Genomic DNA, 20,486 nt, shown 5'->3' with positions numbered 1-20,486 from the left:
GTTGGGACTGTATTGGACAGGTGATAAGCAGTGCCTGGTTTTCTCCACACATACTGCTTGGAATTAAGGCCAAAATGTTCTATCTTGGTCTCATCAGACCAGAAATTCTTATTTCTCACCATCTTGGAGTCCTTCAGGTGTTTTTTAGCAAACTCCATGTGGGCTTTCATGTTTCTTGCACTGAGGAGAGGCTTCCATCGGGCCACTCTGCCATAAAGCCCGACTGGTGGAGGGCTGCAGTGATGGTTGACTTTCTACAACTTTCTCCCATCTCCCAACTGTATCTCTGGAGCTCAGCCACAGTGATCTTTGGGTTCTTCTTTACCTCTCTCACCAAGGCTCTTCTTCCCCGATAGCTCAGTTTTGCCGGACGGCCAGCTCTAGGAAGGGTTCTGGTCGTCCCAAACGTCTTCCATTTAAGGATTATGGAGGCCACTGTGCTCTTAGGAACCTTAAGTGCAGCAGAAATGTTTTTGTAACCTTGGCCAGATCTGTGCCTTGCCACAATTCTGTCTCTGAGCTCTTCAGGCAGTTCCTTTGACCTCATGATTCTCATTTGCTCTGACATGCACTGTAAGCTGTAAGGTCTTATATAGGTATGTGTCTTTCCTAATCAAGTCCAATCAGTATAGTCAAACACAGCTGGACTCAAATGAAGGTGTAGAACCATCTCAAGGATGATCAGAAGAAATGGACAGCACCTGAGTTAAATATATGAGTGTCACAGCAAAGGGTCAGAATACTTAGGACCATTTGATATTTCAGTTTTTCTTTTTTAATAAATCTGCAAAAATGTCAACAATTCTGTGTTTTTCTGTCAATATGGGGTGCTGTGTGTACATTAATGAGGAAAAAAATGAACTTAAATGATTTTAGCAAATGGCTGCAATATCACAAAGAGTGAAAAATTTAAGGGGGTCTGAATACTTTCCGTCTCCACTGTATATTTGTGTGTCCCATATTAGGTAGACAATTTTTGAGTGTTTACTTTTAAACACCATGGGATGCCCAGGGCGTCACGCTTGGTGTAACCTATTGGTTTCACTGGGTGGCGCCGTTTACTGCCTGGTTGACTGATGTCCCATTTAGTTGGGTTGCCTCTTTTATGCCCCTCCTATTTTTGTGAATTAACATTTCTCTTCCTGGCTAGAACATCTTTTTTCCGGCTTGCCCAATGGTTAGTTTGGGCTGGGATGTTATATATGTCCCTGTGTCTTTTCCGCAGTGTTTACCCTATTTGTTGCTGACACTTTATTCCTAGTGCTTATTGTGCCTGATAGCAATTATTTCTCCTGAAGAAGCCAATATCAAGGTGAAACATGTAGAGATGAAATCAGCCAGCACATATATTAGTACTGTATTATCAACATTTACTCCTTCTATGTTTTGTTTTTATTTTTTTTATTTTTTTTTATTTTTATAAAATAATCTTGTACTGTTTTGGCACCTTAAAAAACCCATTTAGTTTCTCTCATTTTTCAAAGACATTTTGTTGTTACAATAAAAGTGTAATTTTTATCACAAAAAATTACAAATACATACATAAATTTACTAAGTAAAATAGTATATCTATATATGACATAGTAACAGTGAATGTGCACTGCTAACAGCTGCAAATTTTTATTTTAAAGGCTAAAGAACCCAGTTTAGGACCAAATGAAATGCTTGTCTATAGTTTTGTGAATCAGTCAGTGGAAGAATTTGCTATTAATAATTACACAGGCCAAATCAGGAGTAACACTGTGGCTGGAAAAAATGGAACATTTCACATTGAAGTCCAGGCCATGGACCCCAGTGGTCTCTTTAACCAAACCATTGTTCAGGTAAGCCTTATTTAATTTTGCTGCCATGATAATAATTCTAAATGCATCATAGGTTTTCATTAAAAGCAAGTGCTAACACTTTGGTTAAGTCAGTAGGTATGTTTATAACTGTCCTAACTAGATGGTTAATGATGCAACATTCTTGTGTTGATATCTCCTACTGTCTACACACCTTTAGCATTAGCACTAGTAACTGAATGTTCATTGAATTAAAACTGAAAAGTATTTTTTCCCATTTTGTCTTTCAGATAAGAATAGAATCACCATACCTTTCCCGCGATGATGCAGAGATTAAAATTAACCAGACATTACATGAGGTTGAACGTCATATTGAGAAGATTAAAAAGTACAACTTTAAATGAGCTGAATTGTTCTTTACAGTAGTAGTAGTAGCATTAGTAGCAACTAAACCAATTGTAATAATGAGAAGAGTATCACTCTTTTTAGTAATTCAAGTTATCATGGCATAGGGCTGTGTTTTTCAACTATGGCACCCTGGAGTGACATTTGGGCTCCCTTGGGGTGCCACTTGCATGTGACCCAGGTTCAATGGATCACAGACTGATGAGAGGTCTTTGTGAAGGGGGAAGGCGCTGATGTGATAAGGGCAGGGGCGGATCCAGAGTCTAGTCTCGGGAGGGGCACTGCCAGAAAATCAGTTTTTTTGTGGGCAATTTATCGGGGAAACGGCTGGTGTTGGCGTTTCAATCATCCTGGCACCATGGTTGTTATGGTGTCAGGATGATTAGTAGTGCATTATTTCTATAATTACATTGTAATATAAAATGAAATAGTTCAACTCACCATAATGTAGAATCAGTGAGAGCCCTGCGGATTGTCACTTGCCACGTCACCTGCCACACGTTGCGGATTGTCACTTGCCACGTCACCTACCACACGTTTTGGATTGTCACTTGCCATGTCACCTGCCACACTTTGCGGATTGTCACTTGCTACGTCGCCTGCCACACCTTGTGTATTGTCACTTGCCACGTCGCCTGCCACACCTTGTGTATTGTCACTTGCCACGTCGCCTGCCACACCTTGTGTATTGTCACTTGCCACGTCGCCTGCCACACCTTGTGTATTGTCACTTGCCACGTCACCTGCCACACCTTTTTTTATTGTCACTTGCCACGTCACCTGCCACACCTTGCGGACTGCCACATCACCTGCCACACCTTGCGGATTGCCACATCACCTGCCACACCTTGTGGATTGTCACTTGCCTGCTAAATGGGTGTTTTAGTTGTCTCTTGCTGTGACCCCGAATTCCCAGACTCAGGCAGCAGAGAGATAATGTAATCTCTTTGCTGCCTGCCCAGTGAGGGCAGAAGTTACTGCAGGAATGCAGGGCTGGTGGTGAGAGATGATCTCATCTCTCTGCTCCCCCGCTCCTGGCTAACTGATTGGCCAGCTGACACACTGAGCCTGCTCTCTCTCTAACCTGCCAACACACTGAGACACCTGGCAGCTCAGCCTGTCCACAAACCTCGCTGCCCGCCCACAAAACCCGCTATCTCATCCGCCCGTAGAGCTGCCCGATATCTCAGCCCCTCACAGAGCCGCCAGATATCTCAGCCGCTCGCAGAGCCGCCCGATATCTTAGCCGCCCGCTATCTCACCCGCCTGGCCGGCAACAGATTTCTCGGGGGTGGCAATTGCCCCATTGCCCCCCCTGGATCCGCCCCTGGATGGGGGAGACCCTGTCATTGAAGTACTCTGATGTGATGAGGAGCCTCTGAATCGGTACTGGGGTGCCTCAAGATTTTGCATACTTTAAAAGGTGCTGCAACTGATAATAGGTTGAGAAACGCTGGCAGGGTGTGCAAACTCCATGTGTCTAGCAGCAATTAGCTGAGTATAAACCCGTTATAGTACTTTAATCATCGATGGCTTCATCTGAAACATAAAAGTTTTACTTGTCATATTCATTCTAATAGGGTTGGTTTTTATGAAACGTTCAGGACTGGCTGTTGCTTTTTGTTTAAGGATAAGATTTTTAATGAATAGCTATTAAAATAATACTTTATCCTAGTTGCAAATGATTAGGAAGAATTAGTAACATTAAACCAGTACAACTGGATGTCTTCACTTGGTTTAACCATCAAGTCACATCATTACAGGAATATTAGGATTTTTATAACAGCTTACCTGTAAAATCCTTTTCCTGGAGTACATCATGGGACACAGAGCCATAATAATTACTACATGGGCTATAGGCCACTTTCAGGTGATGGACACTGGCACCCAAGACAGGAAGTCCCTCTCCCTATATAACCCCTCCCACTACAGGGATCTCCCTCAGTTTTGTAGCAAAGCAATATACATATATCCCAGAAGAGGGGCTGGACCTGTGTGTCCCGTGATGTACTCCAAGAAAAGGATTTTACAGGTAAGCTGTTATAAAAATCCTAATTTCTTAATCGTAGATCATGGGACACAGAGTCATAATAATTACTACATGGGATGTCCCAAAGCAATGCCATCTGAGGGGAGGAAGACACAGAACAAAACCGGCTGCCATCAGACATGAGAATCTATACTGCTGCTTGCAGAACACTGCGCCCAAAGGTGGCATCCTCATGCCCTTTTACATCCACTTGATAGAACCTGTATGTGAATGTATGGACCAAAGACCAAGTTGCAGCCTTGCAGATCTGAGTCATGGATGCTTGGTGATGCACTGCCCAGGAAGCACTGACTGCTCTGGTAGAGTGTGCTCTAACTTGGAAGGGGGGCGTTTTCCCTTTCAAACCATAAGGCTGAAAAATAACCTGCCGAATCCACTTAGAAATAGTAGACTTCGATGCTGCCTGCCCCTTCCTGGAACCTTCTGGCAACACAAACAAAACATCAGTTTTACGTATCTGAGCTGTCGCTTTCAGATAGATTCTGACTGCCCTCACTACATCAAGTGAGTGCAAAGATTTTTCTTGCGCAGAACTAGGTTCTGGAAAAAAGGAAGGTAGGACAACATCTTGGTTCAGATGAAAACCCTTAACTACCTTAGGTAGAAAGGACGGTTGAGGTCGCAACACCACCCTGTCCCTATGAACAATCAAATATTGCTCTTTACCAGAAAAAGCAGCCAACTCTGATACTCTTCTAGCCGAAGAGATAGCCATCAAAAAAAACAATTTCCTTGTCAAAAGAACCAATGGAATATGACGTATCGGCTCAAACACTGATAAAACTAGATTCAAATCCCATGGGCACAGAGGGGATATAACTCGTGGATTTATATTTGTATAAAGGCCCAAATTAAGGTATGTGAAGCAAGCAGACTTTGAAAGAACACTGATAAGGCTGAGATTTGACCCTTGATAATACTCAAGACCAGCTTCATTTCTACTCCCAGCTGTAGAAAGGTAAGAAGTCTACCTATGACATACTTCTGGGGATCCCATTTCTTGGACTCACACCAAGAGACATAGATAGGATTTCCAGACCCTATAATAAATGACTCTGGAGGCTGGCTTTCTAGCACTGATCAAGGTAGAAATCACCAAACCTGAAAGCCCCCGATTCTTTAAAATATGGGCTTCAGTAGCCAAACCATTAAATTTAGCATTTGTAAAGAAGGATGGAATACTGGACCCTGTGAAAGCAGGTCTGGGCGCAGTGGAAGGGACCATGGGTCTCCTACTGGCATCTTTACTATCTCTGTATACCAGGATCTTCTGAGCCACGCTGGGGCTACCAGAATTACTGGCTTCCCTTCCTGCTTGAATCTGCGAAGAAGTTGCGGTATCAATTGTACTGGATGGAAGCATAAATAAGTGAAAAACTGATCCCACGGGGCCACTAACGCATCTGTTCTGCATGCGAGTGGGTCCTTTGTCCTTGACACAAAGTTGATTAACTTCTTGTTGAACCTGGACACCAATAGGTCCACATCCGCGGTGCCCCATCTTTGACAAATTGCCTGAAAGATGTCGGGGTGTAGAGACCATTCCCCTGGAAACAGCTGCTGGTGAAGTTTTGTGAATATCCGAGGGGCAGTAGCCAACCCGAAGGGTAGGGCCACAAATTGGAAATGGTGATTTTCTACCGCGAACCGTAGGAACTTTTGGTGAGCGGGGAAAATAGGTACATGTAGATATGCATCTCTGATGTCCACAGACGCCAAAGATTCTTCTACCCGTAGGGTGGAGACTACTGCCCGGATTGATTCCATCCGGAAAGAATGGCTGTTTAGGAACTGGTTTAGGTCCTTGAGGTCCAGTATGGGTCTGACAACCCCATTCGGTTTTAGCACCGTGAAGAGATTTGAATAAAATCCCATACCCTGATCTCTTGTGGAAATCTCTATGATTACCCCCTGAGACACCAAGCGGTCTAGTGCCAGAAACAAAGACCTTCTTTTTGTCAGGTCTTTGGGCACGTTTGATCTTAGAAAACGGTATGGTGGAAACTCCCGAAACTCCAGTTTGTAACCTAGAGATACTATGGAGATGACCCATTTGTCCTGGATCTCTTCCTGCCAAGTCTCTGAAAACTGCAGAAGCCTTCCCCCCACCCGATTAAGCGGGGGCGCCCCTTCAAAGGGAGGCCTTGGGACTCTGCTTTGTAGGCTCTTTTCCCCAGGGTTTTTTCGGCCCCTGGGATTGCCCTTGAGATTTACCTCGAGAACCTGATGGCGGAGGCCGTCGCGACTGCCTGGAGGCAGATGTCTCTGGACCTGGAGAAGATGAACGTTTAAAGGAAGGACGTTTAGTCTTCTTTTTCACTGGTAAAAGGGTACTTTTACCACTTGAAATTTTTTGGATGTATTTGTCTAAATCTTCCCTGAACAACCTTTCCCCATGAAAGGGGAAACCAGTCAACAGCCTTTTGCATGGTGATTCGGCTGACCAGTGCTTTAGCCACAGACTTCTGTGCATCTGCACTAGCAAGAGAGCAAGGCGAGATGCCTGACGAATAGAGTTTTAATTGTGGCGACCGCAAAACATAAGGCCTTGGGTAGGTCAGCCATGTCCCGGGCCTGTTGAGCAGGCACATACTTTATGACCTGCTTCATTTGGTCCTTTAAGGACTGACAAATACCAATTGCTGCCACTGCAGGCTGAGTCACTGCACCGGACATGGCAAAGGAGGTTTTAAGCAAAGATTCCAGCTTTTTATCTACTGAGTCCCTAAATACCTGAACATTGTCCACTGCAAGAAAGGGGAGTTATGGTCTGAAGAGACCTCTCTGACACCTCCATCCCTAAATATTGCAAAAGAACAAGGAAAGCTAGCCCGTTGGGACTTTAAATGAGGTGAGAGGGATAGGCACATGTATACACAAACTGCAATAAAAATGGATTTATTGATACAAAGGCTATATAAACAAATGGGAACAACAATAATTGTGCGTTACCCGGCATAGTAGCCTAGTTAATAGCATAAGTAAAAAACAAATACAATTACACTGCAATCAATTTGTACATCCATAAAAAGTAGCAAGATCCATGATGAACATTAAAACCAATAAATGCATATACATCATCTAACCTTGAGAATACATAAACATAAGTGGCAACAATATGTGAACAACTGTGGATACCCTGCAGAGTGAGCATGCGGATAGCATTGATGGTCCCTACGCGTTTCGCGAGTCTGTTCTCGCTCATCGGGGCAGATGCATACTGGATTTTTCTATAACAAAAGTAGTAAATATATGTAATTCATTAGATGAGTCGGGACGAAAAAAGGTGGTTGGCAAGTGAGGTCAATAACATGAAGGCCTCATACTCACCAATCAGCTGGGCTTGGTAAGCAAAACCCTGGATGCCAAAATGGCGGCCACAAGCAGTGCCGGTTCGGGAGCTGAGGGGGCTTTGCAACCGGGAACGCAGCGGGACGGAACCAGGACGCACGGCACGGACTGACAGAAAAACATCTGATCTGTGGTCTGGATGTATCCATGGGCAAGTTTAAAAAAAGGGGAGACGTATGAGGATGCATGAGTCTCAAGGGGTGTGTTGAAACTGAATAGGCATCAAGTAATAGATTTAAACAATGAGAAATGCCCAATGGGGGTTGCATTAAAAATAATAAATATGATAAATGTATGGAAGACTTATGATGTAGTTGTGGAAGCTGTTGTATGGGCCCTAATCATAAAAATGTAAAGACAAAAACCTGAGCAGGAGAAAAAAAAAAAAAACCCAAATGTAGAAAAACCTAAATTATGCCTGGAAAAATATTAGCACCAACAATGATGGAAAATTGGTGTTGTGTATGGTGAAAGGGGATAACCTACACAGCGAGTGAGGGGTAAATAAAAAAAGAAAAAAGAAAAAGAAAGCCAATATTACCTGAATACATTAAACAAGTCCGAGACATATGTGATGCATTCCTGGGTCTGTGACCATCACGATAGACCATCAGAGCACAAATGCAAACCGCAGCCACGCAGGGCGTCCTGATATACCCATGGCGGATCCAGAAGCTCCGCCCCCAGCGTCATGTACGGATGGTGACGAGCCAGCGTGTGAGACGCCGGCCGTCAAGAACGGGTGTGCGTGGCAACAACCCCTAATCCATCCGGGATGTTCCACACGGCCCACAGAGGAGAACATGACGCCGACATGCAGATGGCCAGATCCGCCCTAAGACAGATGAGGACAGCAGGAGGTCAAAGGTACCTCCCCTGTGCATGTCGCAGCCCCCGGTACCGGAAGTGCAAAGCCACCATCAGGCAGAGCACAGTGAAGAGGAGCCAAGGCCAGCCCAGAAGTCAGCCCCAATGCTGGCTGGATGTAAGAGTGAACATGAGCCATTGGTCAGAACAGACCAAATTTTTGGGCTAATGGGTGTCTACCACCCGGGTAATTTGAAAGAAAGGGGAGTTATGGTCTGGAGAGACCTCTCTGACACCTCCATCCCTAAATATTGCAAAAGAACAAGGAAAGCTAGCCCGTTGGGACTTTTTTTATCATTACGGCCCATACAACAGTTTCCACAACTACATCATAAGTCTTCCATACATTTATCATATTTATTATTTTTAATGCAACCCCCATTGGGCATTTCTCATTGTTTGAATCTATTACTTAATGCCTATTTAGTTTCAACACACCCCTTGAGACTCATGCATCCTCATACATCCTCCCTTTTTTTAGACTTGCCCATGGATACATCCAGACCACAGATCAGATGTTTTTCTGTCAGTCCGTGCCGTGCGTCCTGGTACCGTCCCGCTGCATTCCCGGTTGCAAAGCCCCCTCAGCTCCCAAACCGGCACTGCTTGTGGCCGCAATTTTGGCATCCAGGGTTTTGGTTACCAAGCCCAGCTGATTGGTGAGTATGAGGCCTTCATGTTATTGACCTCACTTGCCAACCACCTTTTTTCGCCCCGAATCTAATGAATTACATATATTTACTACTTTTGTTATAGAAAAATCTATGCATCTGCCCCTGATGAGCGAGAACAGACCCGCGAAACGCGTAGGGCACCATCGATGCTATCATGCCCACTCTGCAGGGTATCCGCAGTTGGCCACACCATGTTCACATATTGTTGCCACTTATGTTTATGTATTCTCAAGGTTAGATGATGTATATGCATTTATTGGTTTTAATGTTCATCATGGATCTTGCTACTTTTTATGGATGTACAAATTGATTGCAGTGTAATTGTATTTGTTTTTTACCTATGCTATTAACTAGGCTACTATGCCGGGTAATGCACAATTATTGTTGTTCCCATTTGTTTATATAGCCTTTGTATCAATAAATCAATTTTTATTGCAGTTTGTGTATATGTGTGTCTAGCCCTCTCATCTCACTTAAAGTCCCAACGGGCTAGCTTTCCTTGAACATTGTCCACTGGACAAGTAAGGTTCTTATTCACGCAAGAAATAGCCGCGTCAACTGCTGGTACCTTCCACTTCTTGTTGAATTTTTCCTCCATAGGATAAAGCAAAGAAAACTTTTTAGGAGGAAGAAAATGATTATCTGGGTCCTCCCATTCAGCATATATAAGCTTTTCCAACAACGGATGGAGAGGAAAAGCATGTAAAGCCTGAGGAGGCTTTAAAGAGCCCAAAGAGGGAACCGAAGCTTTGGCCGCCTCAGCAGAGGGCAATCTATAGGCCGAACGAACCATCTCTGAAAAGGATTGAATCTGCAACCTTTGAGATTGTGAGGCTGAGACAGGCTCTTCTGAGCCTGTCTCCTCTGAAGAGGAGTCATCAGATTGCCCCTCTTCTTGGTCCTCCTATGGTGATTCAACCTCATCTTCCCACTGTCCCTCCAGCTGGGGTTCCAGGAAGGGAGAAGGGGACCTGACATGCTTTTTTCCCACCTTCCGGGAAGATTTAGTGATTAATGAGGCTAACCTCTCTTCTAAGCCAACCAAAACCAAAGCAAGAACATCCTCAGTGACGTATGCAGGGGCTGAGATGTTAGGAGAGACAGCAATATCTGATAGCGCCAATGGCTCATCCTGTCTGGCTACATTGAGTCTTTCCAGAGAGGAAGGCACTGCAGATGCATGCCCAGGATCCTCAGACCCTGAAGGTGATGCCTTTGCGCCCCCTTTTGCTGCAACCGAGCCCCCTCTGCGGGAACGCATAGTCCCAAGCACAAATGCAGAGGTATTAACCCAAATGCATCACCTGCTGAGTCCTAGTCCAGCAATATATTATCTATATGCTGCTAATTATTGCCCAGCCTGATGCTTTAATTAAATGTGTCCCCTAAAGAAATGCCTGGTTCCACCACCTTACATGCCCCTGATGCTCCTGTGTGCCACCGACTGCTCAGCCAAATGGAGTGAGGCTTTTTAAAAACTTTCAGCCCGCTCCGCGCCTTCACCGTTACGAACGTGCACCCCGAATCTACGTGCACGTCGGCTTGCGCTTGACCCCGCCCCCTTTTCCCCGCTGTCCAAACATATCTATTTAAGATACGGAAGCGCGCCCGCCCACGAGATAGCCGGTGACAGGAGGAGGAGGATCCGTTGGGGGAATCACCTGGCAGATGTAGCGATCCCCCTCCCTAACTCCCCTGATGGCTAGAGAGCGGAGAGAGGCAGCTGAACATGTCAAGAGCTGCTGCTGCTCTGAGCATTGTCACACTGTGAGGCAAGGTAAGTATATCAGGCAAGTATCTAGCCTTTCATACCCTCTGGTGGTGAAAAATAGGCATGACACCATTTACTAAAATTAGAATATATCCATAGGTTTTCCTTAGGATTATCTTCACTTACCTTATCCCCGCCGCAGGATACTGCTGAAGACCAGACAGACCCAATCTTCACCCATCACAGCGGGCCAAGTCATGATAGGCCTTCAGGGACTGGGACCCCACTTACGGGTCCTCTTTCCTGGACTCGTATAGCACCCTGCCAGGAAACTTTCAGGTATTCGGAAGAAAGACTAAAGTACTGGATCCCAGGGTCCAGCTCTCCAGGGAGAAGCATTACAGGCAAAACCTCGTTCTTCCTTCACGAGGCCCGGGTACCATTCCTTTGCCTCTTCAAGGCACCTTGAATGGATCCGGTAGCATAGCTCCTTGACCCAGAGAAGATCCTAGTGGAGCTTTTTTCTTTAGAACTTTTTTACCCGTGATCAACACCGTAGACACTGGCGAAAAAACTGAGGTACTCCTTGTAGTGGGAGGGGTTATATAGGGAGGGGGACTTCCTGTCTTTGGTGTGCCTGTGTCCATCACCTGAAGGTGGCCTATAACCCATATAGTAATTATTATGTCTCTGTGTCCCGTGATGTACGATTAAGAAAATATAGATTTACTCCTTCAATGTGTGCTGCAGACATCACAGGAAAATGAAAGCAATTATAAAATTATCCTTTTTTTTTCAATCAGATAGGTTTTTAATGTTTTTCATAAAACACAAAAGAAAAAAACACACCCACTCACATAACATTTCCCACAAAAAAGAGAGAAGTAAAAAAAAAAAATGATTTCAGCTCCTCATTTGCGCTCACCAGTTTGCATTTCCTACTTTACTCAAATACTCTCCAACACAATATCAAAAAAGAAAATGAAGTTCTGTCTCATTATTGATTTTCCTCAGTATCATTAATTAGATTAGAAACCAGCCACCAATGCAACATTTTTGCAAATTTTTTAGAACTACTTCTATGTCCATGTTAATTCCTCTCTTCTTAAATTAAGATTAAACACTTTAATCCATTGATCTATCGTTGGCGGGTATTTTGATATCCATTTTTGCAATATGAGTTTAGGGGCCATATACATAGTTTTCAACTAGGGATGGGCAAACGGCTCAGCCCGAGCATAAGTTCGGGCCGAACTTTCATTGTTCGGTTGCTCGGCGAATAGCCGAACAAACGGTCGTTCGACCGTTTGTTCACCCCCCCGAACCGACCACAATACATTGCGGCACTGAACTGTGCATTGCAAGCCCTGATTGGCTGAAGCAGTGAAAGCTTCAGCCAATCAGGGCACAGAGCACTGTCAGAGTCATGATTGGACACTGTCATCATGACTTTATCCAATCATGGCTCATTCCAGAACTACAGTATAAAAGTATTCTTTCAATGGCAGCCATTTTCAGTGTGATTTCGGCGTGGAGAGAGATAGAACAGGGCTCTGTTCAGTGCTAATAGTTTGTTAGTGTGCTATACTGTGCTATTTTGCATCAATTGTCAGTGTAGAATATTAGTTTAGTGTCAGTCTAGGGATAGTGTGAGTGTAGTGAGGAGGACCATCATGAAGCTTTGCATAGTGTGCAGCTAGAGTAGGGACAGCTCAGATAGTTTCAGTGTAGTGAGACCGTGTTAGCAATCTTGACATTAGTGTATAGCTAGAGTAGGGACAGTTCAGATAGCGTCAGTGTAGTGACGATTGAACACTGTCTATTTGATTGCGTTACTGCCAGTTTAACGCCATTTACTTCTGTGTGCATTACTGCCAGTTTAACGCCATATCGTTTCGCGTGTGTTACTGCCAGTTTAACACCGTATAGTTTTACGTGCGTTACTGCCAGTTTAACACCATATTGTTTTGTGTGCATTACTGCTAGTTTAATGCCATATTATTTTGCCTGCGTTACTGCCAGTTTAACACCATATAGTTTTGTGTGCATTACTGCCAGTTTAACACCATATAGTTTTGCCTGCGTTACTGCCAGTTTAACACCATATAGTTTTGCGTGCGTTACTGCCAGTTTAACGCCATATCATTTTGCGTGCATTACTGCCAGTTTAATGCCATATAGTTTTGCATGCGTTACTGCCAGTTTAACGCCATATGGTTTTGTGTGCCTTACTGCCAGTTTAACACCATATCGTTTTGCGTACGTTACTGCCAGTTTAACACCATATAGTTCTGCGTGCGTTACTGCCAGTTTAACGCAATATAGTTTTGAGTGCGTTACTGCCAGTTTAATGCCATATAGTTTTGTGCGTTACTGCCAATTTAACGCCATGTAGTTCTGTGTGCGTTACTGCCAGTTTAACGCCATATAGTTTTGCGTGCGTTACTGCCAGTTTAACGCCATATAGTTCTGTGTGCGTTACAGCCAGTTTAACGCCATATAGTTCTGTGTGCATTACCGCCAGTTTAACGCCATATAGTTCTGTGTGCGTTACTGCCAGTTTAACGCCATATAGTTTTGTGTGTGTTACTGCCAGTTTAACGCCATATAGTTTTGTGTGTCACTGTATGTTTGGCGCATTATATTGCAGTATATTATAGTGTATCTGTGGAGTGTGTCTGTGTAGTGTGAGTACTCAAATAAAAGTGCACCAAATACCTCTTTACATTGATCAAAGTGCATCTACGTACAGATTTCAACTTTACATTTGCTTATAAGTACCACCCATCCCTCCCAATAATGTCTGAGAGGACAACAAGGAGAGACAATCCCTTGGCACTGTAAGGGGGCCAGCAACAAATGTGTCCACAGGCAAAGGTGGACATGGTGGTCAGTCCTCAGGCAGGGCATCATTTCCTCTGTTTAGTGAGTTTGCCTGTGCTATCCAGCCACAGCATGCAGAGGAGGTGGTGGACTGGCTTACTAAACCTTCCTCATCCTCCTCAGCCTCTGTCACTCAAGTAATGAAAGTTGGGCAGTCCCCTGCAGTTGCCAGAGTGGATAAACCTGCCTCCTTGTCCACATCTATTCCTGCTATAGCCCCAAGATCAGCCATTGAGAAGTCAGCTGAGTTATTTGACCACAGCGAGAGCCACTTGCGCCTTGATGATGCCCAGCCATTACTGGATTGAGATGTTGGTTCTGAGGTTGAGGATGACAGGAACATGAGCCTAGAGAGAGGGAGGAACCCTGGTAGACAAATTGGCATTCATGTTCCCCAAGCCGCAGCGTATTGCCAAGTTGTCTCCAGTGGTAATGACGAAGATGGAGGAGATGAAGGAGATGGAGATGATGATGATGATGATGATGAGGTCACTGATGCAACTTGGGTGCCAGATAGAGCAGAGGAGGAAACTGAAGGTGAGGTGGCACAGCCCCAAGGAGGCCGACATCAAGAAAGAGTAGAGAGGAGGCACCCTATCCCATCACATTCTGCAGCTGTTATCTCCCGGTCCACTCCCCAAAGCTCAGCTGTCTGGGCCTTTTTCAGCACATCTGCAGCAGATCGCACTGTTGCTATCTGCAAACTGTGTCTCAGGCACATCAAACGTGGCAAAAAACACCAACCATTTGGGTACCACATGCCTAACAAGGCATTTAATGTCCAACCACTCAACCCGTTGACAAGAGCACCTAAAAGCCACACAAAAGGGGCACAAATCTGTCCCTCCTTACCCACTTCAGTCTGCCCCTGTGATACTAAGTCATTACCTTTCAGCAGCCTCCACTGACAGGGATGATGGTATAGCACAGGGTGTCCCAGGTCCTAGCAGCACATCACCAGCTGTAGACTGTAGCCAGCAAATTTCTCTGCCCCATCTGCTGCAGCGGGGAAAAAAATACAGTCCCTACCACCCACATGCCCAGCGTCTGAATGCAAGCTTGTCAAAGCTGTTGGCTCTCCAACTTCTGCCTTTCAGCCTGGTGGATCCTGCCCCCTTTTGTGAATTCGCACAATGTGCTGTACCACAATGGCAGGTTCCCAGTTGCTACTACTTTTCACGTAAGGCCGTTCCATCTCTCTACCATCACGTGGAAGGGAATGCTCTGGCATAGTTGGGCAAGGCAGTCAGCCATAAAATCCAACTTACTGCTGACACATGGTCCAGCAAGCATGGGCAGGAATGATATATTTCGTACACAGCACACTGGGTAGCGCTGCTTGAAATTCGAGAGGATGCAGGACAGGGTTCGGTGCTGCAGCTTGTTGTGCCCCCACGTCTCCATACAGCTGGTGGTGATGATGCCAGACCTGTGAGCTCTAAGAGTGAGGGGAGGAGGAGGATTCTGGCTCTTTCATAGGCTTCGTAGAAGAGGAAGACATGCGTAAATCTGTAAGCGATGGCTTTCCAACCCCAGGACCCTTGAGAGTAGTTCGTGGCTGGGAGGAGGAAGTTCAAGATGCTGTCATCCTGAGTGACCCCGAGGAGTCTGCTTCTCAAGTCTCGGCAAATTTGAGGCACCTGGGAAACCTCATGCTTCAAAGCCTGCGAAAGGACCCAAGATAACATGGCATGAAGGAGAAGGATGATTTCTGGTTGGCAACCCTCCTTGACTACTGTTATAAGGGGAAGGTCTCAGAACTCATCCCGTCCCCACAGAGAGTGTAGAAGATAAAATCTCTCACGTTAAAGAGTATTTTATTGAAAGTTTTTCCTGACTCCAGTAGGTTACAGTGTGGTGGAAAACGTTGTCTTGAGTCTTCTGTTGGTCAAGAGAGGAGCATTGGAGAAGGCGTCCGCCTAAGTGAGGCATTTCGGAATTTTTTCAGTCCTCGCCGCCCAGGGCTGTCAGCTTCCACATCCCATCGGCAGCGTCTGCATCACATGAGGGACAATTACCTCGGGGCCAAAACAGAGATAGAGAGCTTTCCAGCTGACGATCCACTGACTTACTGGGTCATGAGAATAGATCACTGGCCAGAACTTGCCCAGTATGCTATTGAGTTGTTGGGCTGCCCTGTATCCAGCATGCTTTCAGAACGGGCATTCAGTGCTGCAGGTTTTGTTACTGATCATAGAACGCGTCTGTCCACAGACTCCGTGGACTGTTTGACTTTTATAAAAATGTATCAGTCCTGGATTACCAGCTATGAAGCCCCTGATGCCGATATCACTGATTAAGTCTTTTTGGGATGTGGAATCTCTGCAGGACTTCGAGGCTGTCTAGCTTTGAGGGTGTTCAATCATTTCATCTGAAGGAATGTTTTTGGTATAGGTTTCATGGTCACAATTAACACCCAAAGACCAATTTTTCAGCACCTGTTTGACAGGTGCATATCATTGCAATTTTTTAAAGCAAGGCCAGTTCTTGCTTTCATCAAGAGTACCTCTATAGGGTTACAGTGGGAAGGTGCCACCGACACCCAAAGACCAATTTTTACGCACCCTTTACTTCTATCCAAAGTCAAAGTTACATCAGAATGTATCCAAAAAATCTCTAATCTTGTTCCCAGTGCACTATATTGTGACCTCATTATACACACTGGCTCCCCAGCTGTTGCTGAGCAAAATAAAGGCAGCTTGCAGGGAAAATGTCATTTTTTTTGGCTTTATAAATGCAATTATTGCTGCAGCAGATTCTAGACATGGTACAGATCTGCCACTTTACAGGTAGACTAAGGGGACCCCCTATGCACTATATTGGAAGGAATTTTTCATTTTTATGCTTTCACTTTAAAAATCAAAAAAATCACTGCACTTTTTTAATTGATACATGTCCCCCGGGGCAGGACCCGGACCCCTATAAACATTCTATGCCCAGTTACTTAGGCCCCTTTCACATAATTGGTCTGATTGGGTCTGTCTGTCCATTTTTCAGGTGGACCCAATTAGACCCTCCATTCACCTCTGTGGTGGAGTTGTGTGCATTTGCACCCTCTTACCTCCAATCCGATTTGCTAAAATAAACAGAAGGGGATCCTTCCCCTTCCGTCTGGGTGGATCGGATCGGAGGGCCCATAGAGCAGAGCGGGCTGTGTTTGTGTGTGCTCTGCATATGCATATGCAAAGTGGACACAGAAATGTAATCTGCTCATTGTGGCCCAGGACCAGTTACCGAGTCGCTTAAATGGCCCTCGCACTTCAAAAGGTTGGGCACCCCTGGCCAGTTTTACATAGTATCCCAACTTCAGTCTACGTGGAATGCTGCTGCCAGACTCATCCACCTTACTAACTATTCAGTGTCCACCATTCCTCTCTCTGCCAATCCCTCCACTGGCTTTTGATAACCCAACAAAAAAATTCAAAATACTTACAACAACATAAATAAACATCCACAACTCTGCCCTGAGCTACATCACCAAACTTATAACAAAATATCACCCAAACCATCCACTTTGCTTCTCTCAAGACCTTCTGCTTTCTATCTCCTTTGTCACCTATTACCATACTCACCTCCAGGACTTCTCCAGATCCTCCCATCTTCAAGCACTCCTTACTCCAATCCCTCAGGGTGCCTTTGACTGTGTCCACCCTTAGTCAATCCCTGGGAAATGAATCTCTTCAGGGGAAGTTTATCCTGCCTGTACCTAACAACTGAACATTTACTTTTTCTATCAACTCATCTCCCCACAGTTACTGCCTTTAGTATTACTTGTCCCTCTCTTTCAGATTGTAAGCCCTCACTATTATTGTTGTACCATTCTGTTTCAGTTTATAGTGTAAGTTAATGTGAAAACTGTTGACGCTATATAAAGTCTGTCTAGTGATAAATATGTCTTAAAGAGATAACAGTAGTAGGGCTCTTTCACACGGGGCAGATCAGTGATGATCCGCCCCGTGAACACCCGCTGGCTCAGCGGGGATCGCTCCGCCGATCCCCGCTGAGCAGAAAGATGACAGGTCCATCGCTGCACGCTGTGCAGCTACGGACCTGTCAGAGCGCCGCTCTCCCCTATGGGGGGATCGGATGATGACGGACCGTAGTGTCCGTCGTCACCCGATCCGATCCGAAAACGGATGGAAAAGTAGGTTTTTCCTCCGTTACACTTTTCGGATCGGAGCGGCGTCGGATGTCAGCGGACATGTCACCGCTGACATCCGACACTCCATAGGGATACATGTATGTCCGTTTTTCATCCGAAAACGGAAGGATGAAAAACGGACATACGGGTCCCCCGTGTGAAAGAGCCCTTACTCTTGACAAAGCCTTTGTCTACTTTTTGATACAAATCAGCTCCTACTGCAGCCTGATACCTTGTGACTTGCTACATGGTTGCAATGTTGCAGGGAAGGCTGTGAAAATGCCTTCTCCTGACTGCAGCAGCCTGATGACATCATCTCAGCCTTGGAAAAATCACTGGAAACAGTACATCTTTTTTTTTACATCTGTAGCACTAACTCTCGATGGAGCTGCTGGTTTAAGCGGGCTTGTTAACTTCACTCTCCTTCCCTCTGTTTTACCGGCACCGGGTCTAGGGTTCCTTTGAGTTTACCTCTGGACGATACACGCACCAACACTTGAATACCTTTTCAATGCTTTATTAAACGATTTACTAAGGAAGTAGCAGGAAAGAGGCAGAAGGGAAACCGCAGAAGAAACTCAAATATCTTCTTGTAAGGTTCTTGACAAATGTCCTGGTAGAATTTGGATATTACAATAGAATGCGCTCCCCTCATGAGACACACTCTTTGCTCGCCTGGATAGGCCTCTCTCACTTGCCTAGCAGCCAGTACGTAGCACGAACAAAAGTCTCTGCCACAGACTTGGTTGGGATAAACCTGTACGGTCCTCTGCCACAGGATGCACCAGTCTTTCTGTAGTGAACGTCAGTCACAGTGCTTGAACCTTTAGGCCAACCCGGCAACACTATGCTGTATAGTTACTTTTAGGATACGTCCTCCAACCGAGTCACCAGGCCCCTCTCCAGACCAGCATGCTGCGTGATCCTTCCATGACGGGTTCTCCCCTGGGATCTCCTCGGTTGTCCAGCTTCTTCCCTTCTGGATAGACAGCTCAGGACCATTCCTCGGCTGCTGTGGTAGGCCCCAGACAAGCTTCTGGGCCCATCCCTGCGCCGCTGCGGCGTGGGCCTCCGGAACAGAGGACCACGAGATTGCTCTCTAACGCATACCTGTCGGCCAGGAGGGCCAGCGGGTGGCTGTAAAAACGAACCCCACAATATGGCGTCTGTCCCATAAATACCCTCACCCAGAATGCAACTCGGAGGACCACCTCCACCGAATTGTCTCCGGGACAGAAGAGCATCCATACGCTTCGACATGTTGCCTTTCCAACACTGACCAGTAATAACAGCGAAACCCACCGGTCAGTCTGGAAACACACACAACGTCAGCCAAGCTGGAACAGAGGCAAACTTAACCTATTTAACGAACAAGTTGCTAAATTTACCTAACATATGGTAGATCGCAAATCTACCAGCGCTACACATCTGCCTTAGTTTATTCAGTTATGCCATGAATGAATTAGTGTACACTTCTAAAGTAGCTGAAATTTCCAATTAATAGTTCTCACCCATTCATATACTGTACCTGTATGACATACTTTAAATTCTATTTTCAATATAATGACATTAATAGTCCCTGCACCAATAGAGACTGAGGATAGCACCAGATTTTTGTTTGCTGACATTGTATTTGCATGCAGCAAATGTAAGTTTATGTTATCTACTAATGGTGAAATGTGCATTTTTAGGGTTCTGGAAAAGCTACTGAAACAGAAAGTTAAAATTGTGGATTTATTTTCAAACGACAAAGACACAACTATTCGTGTTCAAGCTGTTGAAAAAAGCCAGAAACTAGTCAGGTAAATATTAACTATTTCCATCTTTTTTTACAATTGATCAGTAATCTAGTATTTCTGTACTGTTTTCCTATTATTTACAATATACACTGAGCAAAATTATAAACGCAACACTTTTGTGTGTGCTCCTATTTATCATGAGCTGAACAATCTACGAAAGATCTACGAATTTTTCTATGTACACAAAAGGTCTATTTCTCTCAAATATTGTTCACAAATCTGTGTTAGTGAGCACTTCTCTTTTGCCGAGATAATCCATCCACCTCACAGGTGTGGCATATCAAGATACTGATTAGACAGCGTGATTATTGTACAGGTGTGCCTTAGGCTGGCCACAATAAAAGGCCACTCTAAAATGTGCAATTTTATCATACAGCACAATGCCACAGATGTTGCAAGTTTTGAGGGAGCGTGCAATTGGCATGCTGACTGCAGGAATGTCCACCAGAGCTGTTGCCCTTGAATTGAATGTTAATTTTTCTACCATAAGCCGTCTCAGAGAATTTGTCAGTATATCCAACCGGCCTCACAACCGCAGATCACGTGTGACCACACCAGCTCAAGGCCTCCACATTCAGCATCTTCACCTCCAAGATCATCTGAGACCAGTCACCCGGACAGCTGCTGCAACAATCAGTTTGCATAACCAAAGAATTTCTGTACAAACTGTCAGAAACCATCTCAGGGAAGCTCATCTGCATGGTCATCGTCCTCGTCAGGGTCTCGACCTGACTGCAGTTAATCGTCGTAACCGTCTTGAGTGGGCAAATGCTCACATTCGATGGCGTCTGGCACTTTGCAGAGGTGTTCTCTTCATGTATGAA

The 20,486-nt window shown here is 45.1% G+C and overlaps 1 protein-coding gene across 3 annotated transcripts in view; it reads left to right on the top strand.

The window, feature by feature from the left end:
* Positions 1-20,486, top strand: part of LOC141140678 (uncharacterized) — a 161,013-nt gene that overhangs the window by 28,633 nt on the left and 111,894 nt on the right. For all 3 annotated transcript variants that reach the window (XM_073628091.1, XM_073628090.1, XM_073628089.1), the window contains exons 5-7: positions 1,632-1,823; positions 2,072-2,169; positions 19,555-19,665. In XM_073628091.1, the coding sequence (XP_073484192.1) occupies positions 1,632-1,823; positions 2,072-2,169; positions 19,555-19,665 (401 nt within the window). The remainder of the gene's footprint in view (positions 1-1,631; positions 1,824-2,071; positions 2,170-19,554; positions 19,666-20,486) is intronic.

The sequence above is a fragment of the Aquarana catesbeiana genome, linkage group LG04 (genome assembly GCF_042186555.1).
Source record: "Aquarana catesbeiana isolate 2022-GZ linkage group LG04, ASM4218655v1, whole genome shotgun sequence".
Classification (NCBI taxonomy): domain Eukaryota; kingdom Metazoa; phylum Chordata; class Amphibia; order Anura; family Ranidae; genus Aquarana; species Aquarana catesbeiana.
The sequence above is the reverse complement of the archived record's forward strand: the minus strand, read 5'-3'. Positions and strand labels throughout refer to the sequence as shown.